This window comes from Carassius auratus, chromosome 8 (genome assembly GCF_003368295.1).
Source record: "Carassius auratus strain Wakin chromosome 8, ASM336829v1, whole genome shotgun sequence".
Classification (NCBI taxonomy): domain Eukaryota; kingdom Metazoa; phylum Chordata; class Actinopteri; order Cypriniformes; family Cyprinidae; genus Carassius; species Carassius auratus.
This window is the reverse complement of record NC_039250.1, coordinates 30805667-30823146: the sequence shown is the minus strand read 5'-3', so window position 1 is coordinate 30823146 and position 17480 is coordinate 30805667. Positions and strand designations below refer to the sequence as shown.

Below are 17480 nucleotides of genomic sequence, written 5' to 3'. Positions count from 1 at the left end.
AAGCCTCTTTTCTTTAGTAGCGTCTGGCTCAGAAGCAGCTACAGACGCAGAAGCAGAAGGAGGGAGACGACCTGGCTCATAATTAGGAGCTAGTAACAGCTCCTGAACCCTCCGTCCTGTTTAACATCAGTGAGCCTGGATCTCAGCACACATCACATCAGTCCTTCAGCTTCTCTGCTGTCAGAGAGCCACCAGGAACACAACTGAAGCTGCAGAGAAAGCGTGGAGGTGGCTGTGATTAAGAAAGAAGAGCAACAGAGTAGTGACACAAGCTGATCACCCAGAACTGAGAAGATGATACGCAATAGAACTTAGAGATCTGTGGTCTGAAGAATGACAGAAACTGAGTCAAATAACATGGGACTGTTGACACACTGTTAAAGTGAGGAAATATTGAACTATCACTTTATCAGGTACTAAATATTCTCAAACAGATTCAAACATTTCAAAGCTTCATAGCCCACAAAACAGAAATCTCTTGAATATCTTTAATTGTGTCTCCAGTAATAAGATTGCAAATGGAGACCTGCTTCCATCTCCTGCTTTTCTGAGAGAAAACTGCTCAATAATCTCACGTGTGTCCTCTAGTGTGCAAACTCTGCGATCAGAAGCACATATAATGGTACCAAGTATAGTCTAATGTGATGAAGGTTTGTGGCTATATTTTTAATAAACCCTAAGTTTATTGCCCAGCCCTGTGTGTTTCTATTTATTTATTTATTTATTTTAAATGTATTTTGTAATTTGACTCTACACCTGCATAGACAATCATTTGAATAAAACATATCATCCTTGTAGTTTTCCGTAGCATTACTCTTTAAGAAATACAATATTCCTCCAGTAGGTTTCACCTTAAACAATACACAGTTCCTTTTTCTGAAAAGACTGCTTTTTATAGTCCTGCAGACTCTGTATTCACAAAAATAAGCCAATAACAGCTCAGATCAGTGCACTCGTCAAACAAAGAAAACTTTCAAAGGTTTACTCTTCTGAACACACACACACACACACACACACACACACACACACACACACACACACACACACACACGTGAAAGTGTTACCTGTGAGTATTGTCTGCGGAGACTGAATCTCTGGACCATCCTGACTGACACACACCGAACAAATAACAGCAGAGCACGCTCTCACCCGCCCCTATCTCTCTCTCTCACACACACACACACACACGCTTACCACAGACGTCTTCAGTTTTTATAGCTAGTCTAACCTGAGACACAGGAAGGGAGGGACAGTTCTGAGTACAGGAACATGAGCTGTAGCATTACGATCGATGTTCAGCTGCCCTGATCAACACAAGGACACCTCATTCAGCTTCACTTATCGGCTTATTAAATACTTCAATAGGAATATTACATACCCATTAAGAATGTATTTCCACTTACTGAATATTTTCTTCATTTCTGTCTAAAATAAATGTCTCCCTGAGCTGATTTAAGACTTATGGAGCTCATACGTGTTGGATGCAGGATTGTCAAGTGTGTTTCTTATATTGAATTAAGCAACTTTTTAACTGTTAGATGTTCAAAGCAGCATGTATTAGACTGGAATACACTAAACATTTAACCCTGATTTACAGTCTTTAGTGTTTATTTTAACTGTCCTTCATATTTGAAACAGAGTCTGATCCCATGTGGATCCTTATATTCACTTAAACATATGCAATATTCTTTTCTCCTTTGATGTGCACCTTTTGATTGGAATAGTCCTCCACCTTTTTCGATCTACTAACTCTTTTCATTGTGTAATGATATTCTGAGTGTGGAGTGTCCTGCTCTCTAGGACCTTCAGTTCCCGAGCCTCCATCTCGGTCTGTCGGCCCTAGTTTATCCTGTCAAGGGTTTTTTTTTTTTTATTATTTATTTATATAGTGCTTTAAACAAAATACATTGCGTCAAAGCACTGAACAACATTCATTTGGAAAACAGTGTCTCAATAATGCAAAATGATTAAAGGCAGTTCATCATTGAATTCAGTGATGTCTTCTCTGTTCAGTTTAAATAGTGTCTGTGCATTTATTTGCAATCAAGTCAATGATATCGCTGTAGATGAAGTGACCCCAACTAAGCAAGCCAGAGGCGACAGCGGCAAGGAACCGAAACTCCATCGGTGACAGAATGGAGAAAAAAACCTTGGGAGAAACCAGGCTCAGTTGGGGTCAGTTCTCCTCTGACCAGACGAAAGTTCAATTCCAGACTGCAGCAAAGTCAGATTGTGCAGAAGAATCATCTGTTTCCTGTGGTCTTGTCCTGGTGCTCCTCTGAGACAAGGTCTTTACAGGGGATCTGTATCTGGGCTCTAGTTGTCCTGGTCTCCGCTGTCTTTCAGGGATGTAAAGGTCCTTTCTAGGTGCTGATCCACCATCTGGTCTGGATACGTACTGGATCCGGGTGACTGCAGTGACCCTCTGATCTGGACACAGACTGGATCTGGTGGCCACGGTGACCTCGGAACAAGAGAGAAACAGACAAATATTAGCGTAGATGCCATTCTTCTAATGATGTAGAAAGTACGGTGTTATGTGAAGTGTTCCGGTTCCAGTTTTCCTAATTAATGCAGCCTAAAAATCCTTTAACGGATTTGGATATTAAAAGCATATTAGTATGTTATGTGTATGCCAGGTTAAAGAGATGGGTCTTTAATCTAGATTTAAACTGCAAGAGTGTGTCTGCCTCCCGAACAATGTTAGGTAGGTTATTCCAGAGTTTAGGCGCCAAATAGGAAAAGGATTACTAAACATTAAACATTACAATAGTCTAACCTTGAAGTCATAAATGCATCGATTAACATTTCTGCATTTGACATTGAGAGCATAGGCCGTAATTTAGATATATTTTTGAGATGGAAAAATGCAGTTTTACAAATGCTAGAAACGTGGCTTTCTAAGGAAAGATTGCGATCAAGTAGCACACCTAGGTTCCTAACTGATGACGAAGAATTGACAGAGCAACCATCAAGTCTTAGACAGTGTTCTAGGTTATTACAAGCAGAGTTTTTAGGCCCTATGATTAACACCTCTGTTTTTTCTGAATTTAGCAGTAAGAAATTACTCGTCATCCAATTTTTTATATCGACTATGCATTCCATTAGTTTTTCAAATTGGCGTGTTTCACCAGGCTGCGAGGAAATATAGAGCTGCGTATCATCAGCATAACAGTGAAAGCTAACACCATGTTTCCTGATGATATCTCCCAAGGGTAACATATAAAGCGTGAAGAGTAGCGGCCCTAGTACTGAGCCTTGAGGTACTCCATACTGCACTTGTGATCGATATGATACATCTTCATTCACTGCTACGAACTGATGGCGGTCATATAAGTACGATTTAAACCATGCTAATGCACTTCCACTGATGCCAACAAAGTGTTCAAGTCTATGCAAAAGAATGTTGTGGTCAATTGTGTCAAACGCAGCACTAAGATCCAATAAAACTAATAGAGAGATTCACCCACGATCAGATGATAAGAGCAGATCATTTGTAACTCTAAGGAGAACAGTCTCAGTACTATGATACGGTCTAAATCCTGACTGGAAATCCTCACATATACCATTATTCTCTAAGAAGGAATATAATTGTGAGGATACCACCTTTTCTAGTATCTTGGACAGAAAAGGGAGATTCGAGATTGGTCTATAATTAACAAGTTCTCTGGGGTCAAGTTGTGGCTTTTTTATGAGAGGCTTAATAACAGCCAGTTTGAAGGTTTTGGGGACATATTCTAATGACAATGAGGAATTAATAATAGTCAGAAGAGGATCTATTACTTCTGGAAGCACCTCTTTTAGGAGCTTAGATGGTATAGGGTCTAACATACATGTTGTTGGTTTAGATGATTTAACAAGTTTATACAATTCTTCCTCTCCTATAGTAGAGAATGAGTGGAACTGTTCCTCAGGGGGTCTATAGTGCACTGTCTGATGTGATACTGTAGCTGACGGCTGAATGGTTGCAATTTTATCTCTAATAGTATCGATTTTAGAAGTAAAGTAGTTCATAAAGTCATTACTGTTGTGGTGTTGGGAAATGTCAACACTTGTTGAGGCTTTATTTTTCGTTAATTTAAATAAATACCTGGGGTTATGTTTGTTTTCTTCTAAAAGAGAAGAAAAGTAATCAGATCTAGCAGTTTTTAATGCTTTTCTATAGGATATGCTACTTTCCCGCCAAGCAATACAAAATACCTCTAGTTTTGTTTTCCTCCAGCTGCGCTCCATTTTTCGGGCTGCTCTCTTTAGGGTGCGAGTATGCTCATTATACCATGGTGTCAAACTGTTTTCCTTAACCTTCCTTAAGCGTAAAGGAGCAACTGTATTTAAAGTGCTAGAAAAGAGAGAGTCCATAGTTTCTGTTACATCATCAAGTTGTTCTGAGGTTTTGGATAAATCAGGAAGATAACTTAAAAAGCAGTCTTTTGTGGTAGAAGTGATGGTTCTTCGATACTTGTAACAAGAAGTAGAATTTACAATTTTGGCTATATGAAGTTTACACAGAACTAAATAATGATCTGAGATATCATCACTTGGCTGAATAATTTCAACACTATCAACATCAATTCCATGTGACAGTATTAAATCTAGAGTATGATTTCGACAATGAGTAGGTCCTGAAACATGTTGTCTAACACCAATAGAGTTCAGAATGTCTATAAATGCTGATCCCAATACATCTTTTTCATTATCGACATGGATATTAAAATCACCAACTATTAAGACTTTATCTGCAGCCAGAACTAACTCGGATGTAAAATCACCAAACTCTTTAATAAAGTCTGTATGGTGGCCTGGTGGCCTGTATACAGTAGCCAGTACAAACATAACAGGGGATTTATCATTAACATTGGTTTCTCTGGATAATGTTATATGAAGCACCATTACTTCAAACGAGTTATACTTGAAGCCTGCCCTCTGAGAAATCCTGAAAACGTTGTTATAAATTGAAGCAACTCCTCCCCCTTTGCCTTTTAGACGCGGCCCATGTTTATAACAGTAATCTTGGGGGGTGGACTCATTTAAAATAATGTAATCATCAGGTTTTAGCCAGGTTTCTGTCAAACAGAGCACATCTATATTATGATCAGTTATCATATTATTTACAAAAAGTGTTTTCGTACAAATGGATCTGATATTCAATAAGCCAATCTTTATCATTTGTTTATCCATATTGCATTTGTTTTTTATTTGTTGAACCTCAATTAAATTGTTAACCTTAACTTGGTTTGGACGTTTTTTGTTCCTCATAGCTCCTCCCTCCCTTGATTCTGCATTGGGCCTATATCCTAGCCCTTCTTCTTCCAGCTCCTCATCCCCAGCAGCAAGAGTTCTTACTAGAACCAGGAAGTATGACCATATTAGCCCGGTCCTGTCCACACTGCACTGGCTCCCTATCAAACATCGTATAGATTTTAAAATATTGCTTATAAAGTCCTGAATTGTTTAGCACCTCAGTATTTGAATGAGCTCCTTTTACATTATACTCCTCTACGTCCGCTACGTTCTCAAAACTCAGGCAATTTGATAATACCTAGAATATCAAAATCAACTCCGGGCGGCAGATCCTTTTCCAATTTGGCGCCTAAACTCTGGAATAACCTACCTAACATTGTTCGGGAGGCAGACACACTCTTGCAGTTTAAATCTAGATTAAAGACCTATCTCTTTAACCTGGCTTACACATAACATACTAATATGCTTTTAATATCCAAATCCGTGGATATTAGGATTTTTTTGTGTATTTGGTGTAATAAAATGTTTTCAAATGTTTCAGTGGGGTCATAATTACTGATTATAATGACATATACTGTGTTTTTAAGCGTTGTGTTGTATTGTGCCTCATAAACACAAACCACATCTGCATTTGTGATCAGAGAAACTGCTCTACACTGCTCAAAACTTGCATTTGAATAATTAGTGACAAATCCTTTAAATATGAAAACATACTTACAGACTGTGAGTCAGCATTATTTGTCAGAACACTGGCTATTCTCACAGGAAACAGTCCTCGTCCTCCGTAAGATGCACTGCACACATCTGAATATTTGAGTTGAAGTGTTCTGGAACAGTGTTGTAAATACAACTTAACCACTGACTCCTAGTTGTGTCCTGTTTTAGAAGAACAAAGAAAATAACTTCTCTTTCACAACCACACACAGTGACTCCAGGACATGGTGGTGGCGGTAACGATACTACAGTGAGAATCAACGTTACGCCTTCTTCCTTTGCGTGAACATTTGGGCAGTGTTATGCAAATCATCCCACATCATGACGTAGATGTGGGACTTTTATACAGAACATCTCTCTGGGTTTGAGACTTTAGTCTTTGCAACTTTAGGGATCTTATATATGCACAAACAGCTTGTAACACTCCAAAGAGAAAGGAAAACTTGAAATCACCTCATACACTCAAAAACGAACGAACATAAAAAAGTCATGGAAAGGATTTCCACATGATTAATTTGCTTTATTTCAGCATTATGCAATTCTGTTACTCCAATTTAATTTACATACGTTGGGTCAACTTAATTTATTATGGTTGATTCAACTTATTTACTATGGTTGGGCAAAGCTTAATTTAATAGTGTCTGCCCAACTAATTTGCAATGTTTTGGACCATGTTTTTGATAATTAAGTTCATTTTACAAAAGAAGTTTAAGTAAACTTAACAAACCTTAATAGAGTCAAGAAACAACAATTGAGTTAATTGTACCTGAAAATGTTAAATAATGACTTCAAAATATTTAAATAATGCCATTTTAGGAACGCCACCCCCTTGCATTAGGATCATGTGCAGCTTACTAACATTACTCTTCATTTAGACCTTTCTTTAATTACAGCTTATCAATTATATCACAAACATATTTAAAACTAAAAGCAATATTTCAAATTGTTTGTTTTTTTGTTTGTTTTGCTCTAAAACTTATCAGAACAATTTAATCGCTTTAAATTGTATTACTCATCTAACTATCTAATGGTGCTACACTTCTGCAAGAGGGTGACAGAATAACAATTACCCATAATACACTGCAGAAATCCTCAGCCAATGAAATGCAAGTCTGTGTTTGTTTCATTAATCTGTTACTTTTACGCAACAATGTTATGTTGGCTGAACAAATAATTTTTAAGTAAAGCTGACAATACACACTTTTTTGTTGAATGAACTAGATCAAGTTCACATTGTTAAATAATTTTTTTTTTTTTTTTAAGTAATCATAACATGAACGGATTAAGTAAAATTGGCAAAGGTGAAAGTACATTTTTTTGTGTGTATGACCCTTTAAAGGATTTTTAAGTCAAGTCAATTTTATTGTCACATCACCACAGCACATGTGCCTTGGTGAGTGAAATTCTTGGGAGCTTGCTCCAGAAATTACAGGAACAGTTAACATATAACCATACAGACTTCAGCAGGTGAAAGTGTGCAATATGCACATACATATGGTCAGTACAAACAGTGTACTATTAGACATATTTACAGTTAATTACACATTATACACTATACACAGAATGTGCATGTTCTACATTATGTAAAAACATATACGCATAAAAATATGCAATATCCAGTGGTAACGGGTAGGTTATTTTATTAAATGCAGTGTGGATGTATAGTCCAGTGTTGAACTGTTGGAGTTAAAGTGCGGTGTGTGGCATACCATGTTGTGGGAGTATGCTGTAGGGTGCTGTAGGGTGTATTAGTTCTGACTGTTCATTAGTCTGATAGCCTGAGGGAAAAAGCTATCCCTCAGTCTGCTTGTGCGGGATCGGATGCTGCGGAGACGTCTTCCTGAGGGCAGCAGAGAGAGCAGTCCGTGGACCAGGTGGCTGGAGTCACTGATGAGCCTCCGTTCTGAGGATGCTTGGGCTCATTCCAAACTCCCTCAGGAAGAAGAAGCATTGATGTGCCTTCTTCAGCACTGCATCAGTGTGTGTAGACCAGGTGAGATCCTCACTGATGTGAACGCAGAGGAACTTGAAGCTGCTTACCCGCTCCACAGGTGTCCTGTCGATGGTGATGGGTCTGTGTTCTCTGCTCTGTCTCCTGAAATCCTCCACCAGCTCTTGGTCTTGTCGATGTTGAGTAAGGGGTGGTTCTCCTGACACCATTTAGTCAGAGTGCTCCCCTCCTCTCTGTAGATGTCTCGTCGTTGTCGGTGATCAGGCTGTTGTATCATCATCAGTTTATTTACAGTAAACTGAGTACAGGAGCGGGCAGAGGACACAGCCCTGAGGAGCACCAGTGTTCAGGTTCAGCAGGATGAAGTGTCATTGCCCATTCTGACCACCTGACTTCTGCCTGTCAGGAAGTCCAGGATCCAGCTGCACAGATCTGTTTAGTCCCAGAGTGTGTCAGGCACTATGGTGTTAGATGCTGAGCTGTAGTCCACAAACAGCAGGTTGCTGCGATATTCAAACTGTAGCGGATCCAATGAGGCAGGCAGCACAGTGCAATCAAGTCAAAGATATCACTGTAGATGAATAGTGTTTACTATTTTTATTTTGCTTTTATTGACAATATTTCCCTATTTAATGTTGTAAAGTGCTTTGACACAGTCTGTGTCAGCAAATATCTCAATCTCAGAAGTACTCATTTAAACCATTTAAATTAATTAATATATGAATTAAAACATTAAAGTCTGAACTGTCCTTAGTACTACTATGTACTGACATGTTTTGAAGTAAACCTTCAGCATTTATTTGGCTACTGTCATCTGGAGTAATAGAGTATTGTCCAGAAGATGGCAGTATCAGCCTTGCAATATGTGAAGAAACTGAGCCAGTATTTATGTTTGAACTGGACAGATTAAACTGCATTTTGCATTTTGAAAAAACAAAACAAAACACAAAACCTTAAGTAACAAATCTTTAGGACCATGTGAAATTCATTAATGACAGAACAGTATTTCAAAGTGTTAACTACACAGGAACAAATGAGTGGTACAATATTAGAAATTAAATAGCTATTTTATTTTTTCTTTTATTTATTTATTTATCTTTACTAACAACAAATATTGCATAATTACTTCTAAAGGGGTCATGGCAACCCACAAGTAATTACTCAAGTATTACCAACTGCTTCAGAAGCAATTACTAATTATTTGAACAGTATTCTACAGTGAAAAGCATGATAATTCCCCAGTTATGACTGAAGTCACTGTACGCTTTTGAGGTTTTGTAATGGTTTGGATAATAATTACTTCTTTTTAGGATGCTGTTCCAAACAGCTAGCAAATGCTTTGGAAGGATGTGCCATTTCATCCGTTACTAGTGAGCTACCCTCAATCTCAAATATGCATCAATGAAAACCCAATATGAATTCTTCTAACCATTCATAGGAGAGATATCACTGTGAGGTGCACATTTAATAAACAAATTATTCTATAGATGACTTTAACTTCATTTGGAGAAGAGCTGACTCTCAGTGAGTAGTGATTCAGTGAGGATGTAAGCTGCCTTGTCTTTATTTAAATAAGAATAATAATGTGAGAAGATGGAGCCAGTAAACAGTGTGAAGTTCAGAGAAGTGCTGGAAAACTAAATCATCCATAGTCAGTAAATATCTCTGTAAGAAGACTGATGAAGTGTACCAATTATTAATATATATACTTACCTATTCATTCTGTTAGTGGTTAAATGTTCATTAAAATAGTTGATACAACCAACATAATTTGTCCTGCATTAGTTATTGATTAGTTTAAAAATACATTTTGAAACAGTATATGATTTCTTACTAGTTTTCTGGTATAATTGTGAACTAACTTATTCAATTGAGTGCTAATCATTTCTTAGTTTCTTGTTACTTGTTGTTACTTGCATGTTAAATATTACATATTTATTCCTGTGGAGCTATTCATTAATGAGAGAACAGTATATTCTAAAGTGCTACTAATATTTATTCTGTGACAGTGATTAGATAAAGTTCTCATTGCCTTCTAGATACCTGTTGGTGACAAAGTTTTCCCCCTTAATGTTGAATCTATATGATGTAATATTTTGTTGTTGTTGTTGTTGTTAATAAAATGCACTCCATTCTCTGTACTCAAGCAAATATTATCCTCTGAACACATTCTTCTTCTTCCTCTTCTCTTTTATACCTCTTCTGTGCCACTTTTGTATTTTTGCTTTTTTTGTGTGTGTTATTCGCTCAGCTCTAAACAGGCTTCTGTTTCTCGTTCTTTCACTTAGTTTGTGTTCAAGTTTAGCTGAAAGTATCATACCTGTCCATTAAAAGCAAGTAAACAACTGCGTCACTCTCCACTATCGAACCCAAAAAGCCTGAAAAGAAACACTCAAACAGATGTCACTGGGAACACGGAGAGAGAGAAAGAGAGAAAGAGAGAGATCTGCTTGGACAAACAACAACACATCACACAAAGAGCTCCACACATGGGTTATAGATAACTCATTTCATTTAGGTGCATCCTATTAGTTTGTTTTCTATTCATTTATCCAGAAGAGTTTACATTATTTTTCTATCTGTGTTAAACCAATTCAAATGGTAAGCAACATGCATTTTGTGAACTAAAGGAACCAATGCAGATGTTCTCCTGTGTTTTTGTGCAGTGTCTGCTTATTCCTTATTACACAAACTTCCATTTTTCACTTCTGTAGTCTATCTCCAGAATTAATTATACACAATTCCATGAACATATAAACACACAAACACACATGCACACACACACACACACACACACACACACACACACACACACACACACACACACACAGCTACAACAGGTTGTTTTTCTTTGCAACAGCAGACACATAATGGAAAACATTAGTGTTAACGGATGGTTCTCTACACACACACACACACACACACACACACACACACACACACACACACACACAAGCTGCTTGTTGCTCTCTCTAGTTACAGTTTCCTTGCTGTCTACTTGGCTGTAATGTTGGAGAGGCTGGTGTGGTGAGGATGAGGGGTGCGGATCAATCCCCACACATGGGAGGCTGTGATTGGTCAAGCCTGGGGACCCAGAGAGCAGCGGGCCGCTCCACACATCACTGGAGAACGAAGCCTTCACTCTTCACCACACACTCATACCAGGCCTCATATCTATCCAGCCTTTGTGCTGTGTTTATGTAACTCAGCCCTTCAGCGTCTTCATACCAGGATGAAATCCCAGTCAAGCATCCACACATGCTTTTGAAACATAATTGAGTGCCTCTCAGAAGCTAATATAATATCTGTCACTTCACAGTCTAATTGTAGCACACACAGAGAGAGAGTATGCTTACCATAGACAATTGTGCATCAGCTCTTCCTACAGTCAACATCCAAATTTGTGATTGCTTCATAATGGGATAGTTTATATGACATCTGACACTCTGTGAAAGTGACTCACAGGTGCACACACACACACACACACACACACACACACACACACAGACTGATGTTATTAAATTGTTTGCTCATGATTATTTTCCAAAACTTCTGAGGTTTTAAAATCCGCCAAGAATCTAGAAATGTCTGTGCTCATCTCAAGCGCTCCAGAGAGACTTCCAGATCATGGCTGAAGATGATAACTTTCACTGATTAACTTCTGACCAACACGTACAATGTAAGTCAGTCTTTTGTCATTAAAGTGTCAAATATATTTAGTTGTTTCAAATGAACAACCTGTAGCTCAGACTAGTGTGACACCCTGAAGTATGTACACATTTTAGTTATTGTGATTTTTGGGAAGAAAAAGTTTTTCATACACTGATTTTCAGTTTACAAATATTCTATGTGTTAAATGTAAAAGGGAAGCTGAAACTGTCATGTGTAAAGTACTGTCTATTGCTGAATGAGATTGGGACTCTTATTTTGAAAATGAGGACTTGTATAGAGGAACGGTGTTGCGCCAGCGCCCTCACAATTGCTGGAGATTATGTGCAACACAGACACGTTTGCTCCGGTCTCCTAATTTTTTCCTGTGTTTACAGGGACTTTCTAATCTGCCAACACGGCCTTCTGTACGAGGCGTGTAACAGATTTGTGGGGGCTCATCCGGGATCGGCTCCTGATGCCCAAGGAAGTCGATCAATAAAACCTGACGGCTAGAATGGCTTGAGGGGCTGTGTAAAAGAGGTCATTATGGCTGATCGTGTACGCAAGAGCCTGGTGTGGGACATCAGGAAAAGGCTACTCAACTTGTCAGCTGTTGAACTGTTCAAGTCGCCAAAAGCATCGGTCCGATCCCAGAAAGGGACTTCTCTGAACTTGACACTGAAGATCAAGAGGCTGCCTTGAATATGTCAATGCCTTCATGTAAAGCACTAACCTGTTAGAATCAGAGGACAGAGGTATGACTGAACTTTTGGTTTTACAAGGGACTGTGGAGGCTGTTGTACAAGAGCATGGTGCTGCTGCACCTTGTTATCATCATGGTGAGGTTGAGAGTAATGTTGATGTTGATGTCTGCCCTGCACCTACTCCATATACACACACCTCAACAGGTCACATGATCACTACAGACACTGTGCATGTAGAATTGCCTAAAACTGCATCTTATAATAATTACTAATACTTAGGGTATTAGTCAGAAATCTCAGTGAGCGTGGAGGTCCAGGAAAACTCAGACCATACTGTGAGAAAACCATCTATGTGGTCAAAGAGCAAGTGGCTGATAATCCAATGTATAAGGTGAGCCTTTAAGAATACTTACCTGCAAAGTCCAGAACCAAATCAGGAGAATCCTCTGGTAGAAATGGAGCCACCAGTACCTGCAATTGGAGAGCAAGATCAAATACAAGTGTCTTTACAAGGGGGAGAGACCCAAAGCAGCAGTAGTCAGTCAGTGGGTGAAACTTTAAACTGCTCCATATCCTCACCAAGGAATGAAGACCGTGAAATCGAGTGTCGATGGATGAGCGATGAAAGGAACTACCCAGCGGAAGAAGATCCAGTAATAATAAGACGATCTGCACGAGAACAAAAACAAAAGTGCATGTTCACCTATGAGACACTGGGTCAACCCTCAATACAACCCCAGACCACACTTAACAGTGTAGCAGCGTATACACTACCATACATACCTGTGTGGACAACACCTTATCCTGTGCCACATTCATTTCAGATTTCACCTTACACTGACATAAACACATGCAGACCTTTCACACCCACAATGCCAGTGTATTGAACAAAAGACGTGATGTGTTTAAAGGGGGGGGGGGGCTATTTCGTTTTGTCGGGGAGGATGTGACACCCTGAAGTATGTACACATTTAGTTATTGTGATTTTTGGGAAGAAAAAGTTTTTTTCATACACTGATTTTCAGTTTACAAATATTCTATATGTTAAATGTAAAAGGGAAACTGAAACTGTCATGTGTAAAGTACTGTCTGTTGCTGAATGAGATCGGGACCCTCACAATTGCTGGAGATTATGTGCAACACAGACACATTTGCTCCGGTCTCCTCATTTTTTCCTGTGTTTACAGGGACTTTCTAATCTGCCAACACGGCCTTCTGTACGAGGTGTGTCATTTAGCCATTTAATACAGAATATTATATATATGTATGTATACTGTATATAAAATTACAATATTTATATATAATACAAATGATATATTATTTATTGATAGAAAAAGCTGAATATAAAGTATATAACATTAGAGTTTACTACAGCTTTACCAGCTGCAACATTAAAATTATTCTTACACATTAATGCATATAATATGCATATATATGCATATTATAATCCAATAGTAAAGTATACATTGTGCTTTTTTTGGTTTGTTTAATATTTATTGCTGTTTAGTAGTCATGTTTATCTGTTTGTCTTGTGTCTTGTTTTGTAGCTTTGGCCCAGGCACATGCCCTGCTCTTGAAAATATTCAGGTTTTCTTTCCAGGGATAATAAAGTAAAGTGAAGCAATGTGAATTTGTATTTGTTTATTTATGTTTTTGTCTGTCTTCCAGTTGGATGGATACACACCCTGCCTGGAGTGGACAAGAGGTGGCTGTCCAAGGCTGGCCATGATATCCTCTCCCGGTTCGGCATTGGCCACAGGGTGCAGTTCCCATGCATTCTTACATCAAAACCTGCATGCAACTCCGAGGTAGTGAGTTTGATGCATTATTAGCTTATTGGAGTGGAATATATTTAGCTGCAAACTGGTAAAGTTCTGCAGGACTCCAACTTCTTTTTTTTTGCCACTATGAAAGAAATATTTATTGCTCACGACTGTCAGGGAGTCACAGTCATCGGTCCTGGCGCTCACCAGATCACAATCAGCCCATTACTAGCTGCCCGCACCTGTCCCAGCTCATCTCTCTCTCTATACCCCTGCACTATCTTCCTCTTCCACATTGTCTGGTCTACAGTTTGCCAGCAATACTGACCTGACTCCTTACTCCTTATGTTAACTCACCTCAAGGAAACTCCACTCTCTGTTCCCAGCGTTACAATCTTCTCCACTGCTTCTTTGGTCCTCCAGATCCCTGGATCAAGAAAAAGTCATCAATCACTACACAGATAAGAGCTCTGAACCCTGTTGATTCCAGGATTACTCACCATTGGACTGTTGCACGGATCAGCCCTGCTGTTGCTTTCAGTAAACCTGCTGTTGTGTATTACTTACCTCTGCCTTTTCTGTGTGATTGCTGACAATGACAGGGTCTTCAGCAGACTGCAGGAATCCATATTACAATGTTAATCCCAATAAAGTATGATGGTGCACGATGTATGTTATAATACATCATGTACACACTGACTAATCAAAAACTGACAGCTTTTTAGTGGTTAGTAGCACTCTTTGCAAGCTTTCTAGTCTGCAATCCTTTTTAAATGTAGAACTTTGTTTTTCAGGCACACACACATTGCAAAGTTTTCAGGAACCTGGATGATATGCTTTTATTGCAAGATTATATCCAAAAACAGGCGCCGGCCTAGAAACAACAACCCTCTCTCATATCTCTCTATCTCTCCGTAGGTGATAGGTGAGTCCTTCCCAGATACTTCAGTTTTTCATCTGTCTGTTGGTTAAGAAGGGCAAAAAGTGTGTTGGTGTTTTCATCCCCAGTCTTTACTGGTTAGTTCATCCTTCACATCCTCAGAAAGGCAAAAGAAGAATATTTAGACAAGCGCTGCTGAATCCCATCTACTCTCAGAAAGTGACTACAGAATTCAAAAGGAAAAGGAAAGGATGTGACATGTGGCCAAGTATGTCTCATACTGGACTTTGTAATCGTCATTTTACCCACCCAAGTGCACACATATACAAACGGTGAACACTCACCCGCAGTGGGTAGCCATTGCTGTGGTGCATGGGGATAATGGAATAATCAGCCATGAATTGATACCACTAACATAGGACTAGTAGCCATCTTGCTTCTCATGTGCAAAGGGAGAAGGTTGGAGTTCAAAAATGAGAGAGACTTGAGTCAGGAAACCAGGCTTCCCACTGTAAAGCTGAGGAGCTGAGATCTTGGGATCCATGAATATTGGTGCAACTAGTGGTGGAAGGTCTGGGGCTGGTAATAGCACAAGTTCTTGAAGCAAGCATGCTTGGAGTTGTTGCAGAGACTCCCCGATCTGGATCACAGCATCTGTCAGCCTCTGAAGCATCATTTTAACCATCATTTTAGCACCTCTGCTTTTTTCCCTCTACATGCTCCCCTTAGGGTCGATTCTGAGAAGGCATGGTGTGTCATTCCATTTTTACGCTGATGACACACAGATCTATCTGCCCATTAAAAGAAACGATCCTTCAGCCATAAATTCACTGCTTACATGTCTTGATGAGGTAAAGCATTGGTTAGCCAGTAACTTTTTAACCTTAAATGACTCTAAGACTGAGGTCATTGTTTTTGGTCCATCTGACAATTTTAAATTTAACAACTCAACCTTGGACAACCTGGTAGTTTTTGAGTCAAAGTGTGTTAAGAACCTTGGTGTATTTTTAGACAGTCGGCTCACTCTTGAGAAACACGTTTCCTCAGTTGTTGCCTCTAGCTTTTTCCAGCTTCGCTTACTCACTAAAATTAAACACTATCTGCCTGAAAAACCTCTTGAGATAGCTGTTCATGCGTTTATCACTTCTCGATTGGACTATTGCAACTCTTTGTATTATGGCATCTCAAAGTCCCAAGTAGCTCGTTTACAATTGGTCCAAAACGCAGCAGCCAAATTTCTAAAAAAAGGCCGCAAATATGATTCTGCCACCCCCCTTCTGCGAGCACTTCATTGGCTTCCTGTTAACTCTAGGATCCATTTTAAAATACTCTTATTTGTTTATAAATGTTTGCATAATCTTGCTCCACATTACCTATCCGAATTGCTGCACCCTTACAACCCTTCCAGAGATTTAAGGTCTAGTAATCAAAACCTACTATTGGTTCCCTCTACTAGGCTGAAACGTAGAGGAGATAGAGCTTTCTCAGTGATGGGCCCTAGACTGTGGAACAGCTTGCCAGCCCCCCTTAGAGCTGCTCCATCTTTATTGGTTTTTAAATTGCTTCTGAAAACTCACTTGTTTTCTGAAGCATTTGCATATTAACTGTTGTGTAATGTAGCATATTTTATTTTATCTATGATCTGTATGTTGTACAGCACTTTGGTCAGTCATGTGATTGTTTTAAATGTGCTTTATAAATAAAAGAACTAGAACTAGAACTCTGAAGCTGTGTCTCATATGATCCAAGCAAGACTACCTGTTTGCTAATGTCTCCACAAATCTGTTCCACCTCTGCAGAGTCCATAGTCTTGCTGTGACTGCCAGGGTACAATCCACTACACTGTGGACTTTTCAGAGAGTCACTTTTCAGAGGCAGGACTTGGGAAAAAAAACAGGCCTTCTTGAATAAACAAAAAGTAATGCATCAAAAGCATGGCTGGAAAGGGTATAGAGCCACAGTGACATGATGCAGACAAATATGTCCAATAACTAAAAAATCATTCAAGTTGAAAAGCAGGTCAAATGATCTGGATAAAAGTCTGTCGAAGTAATCCAAGCAGAATAGTCACCAGAGATCTGTTTTAACCAAAGAACTTTAAAACTTTTTGATTGATAATTTTTCTCACAACAGCTTGTTGAATGTTTGAGTTTGAGACACACAGTCAACTTACTGTACAGACTGCTCCAACTGTATCAAAAGATGTAACCAAAGTAAATGAATTAAACTAAAATATACATTTTATAGTCAAGAAAGTCCCCGTGTTACAGGGTAATGGAGGCCAGGGAGTGAGTGATTGTCTGGTTATCATGGTTTAGTTGAGATAGTCCATCACAAGGTTTGAGACTCTGCATTCTGATGAGGCCATCAGAGAATCAGCATTGTTATGACGTCATTTCCCCATTTTAACACATCTTCTTGTTTAAATGGATGTTTCCCCCGAAAGCATGATACAACAGAAAGAGGAAAAGATAATTTATTATAAATATGAGCTACAAGTCAAAGAAAACACATCAGACAGCATGTGCGTCCCTTTTATAGCTGTGTCAAATGTTGCCTCACACACTGTCCCATTT

General features: G+C 38.9%; 1 protein-coding gene across 1 annotated transcript in view; it reads right to left on the bottom strand.

Annotated features, from left to right (window-relative positions):
* LOC113107905 (transmembrane and coiled-coil domains protein 1-like) overlaps positions 1–1182 on the bottom strand; it is a 14485-nt gene extending 13303 nt beyond the window's left edge. Inside the window, exon 1 of the mRNA XM_026270745.1 lies at positions 1065–1182. Within this exon, the coding sequence (XP_026126530.1) occupies positions 1065–1103 (39 nt within the window). The 5' untranslated portion in view covers positions 1104–1182. The remainder of the gene's footprint in view (positions 1–1064) is intronic.
* Positions 1183–17480: the final 16298 nt, after the last annotated feature.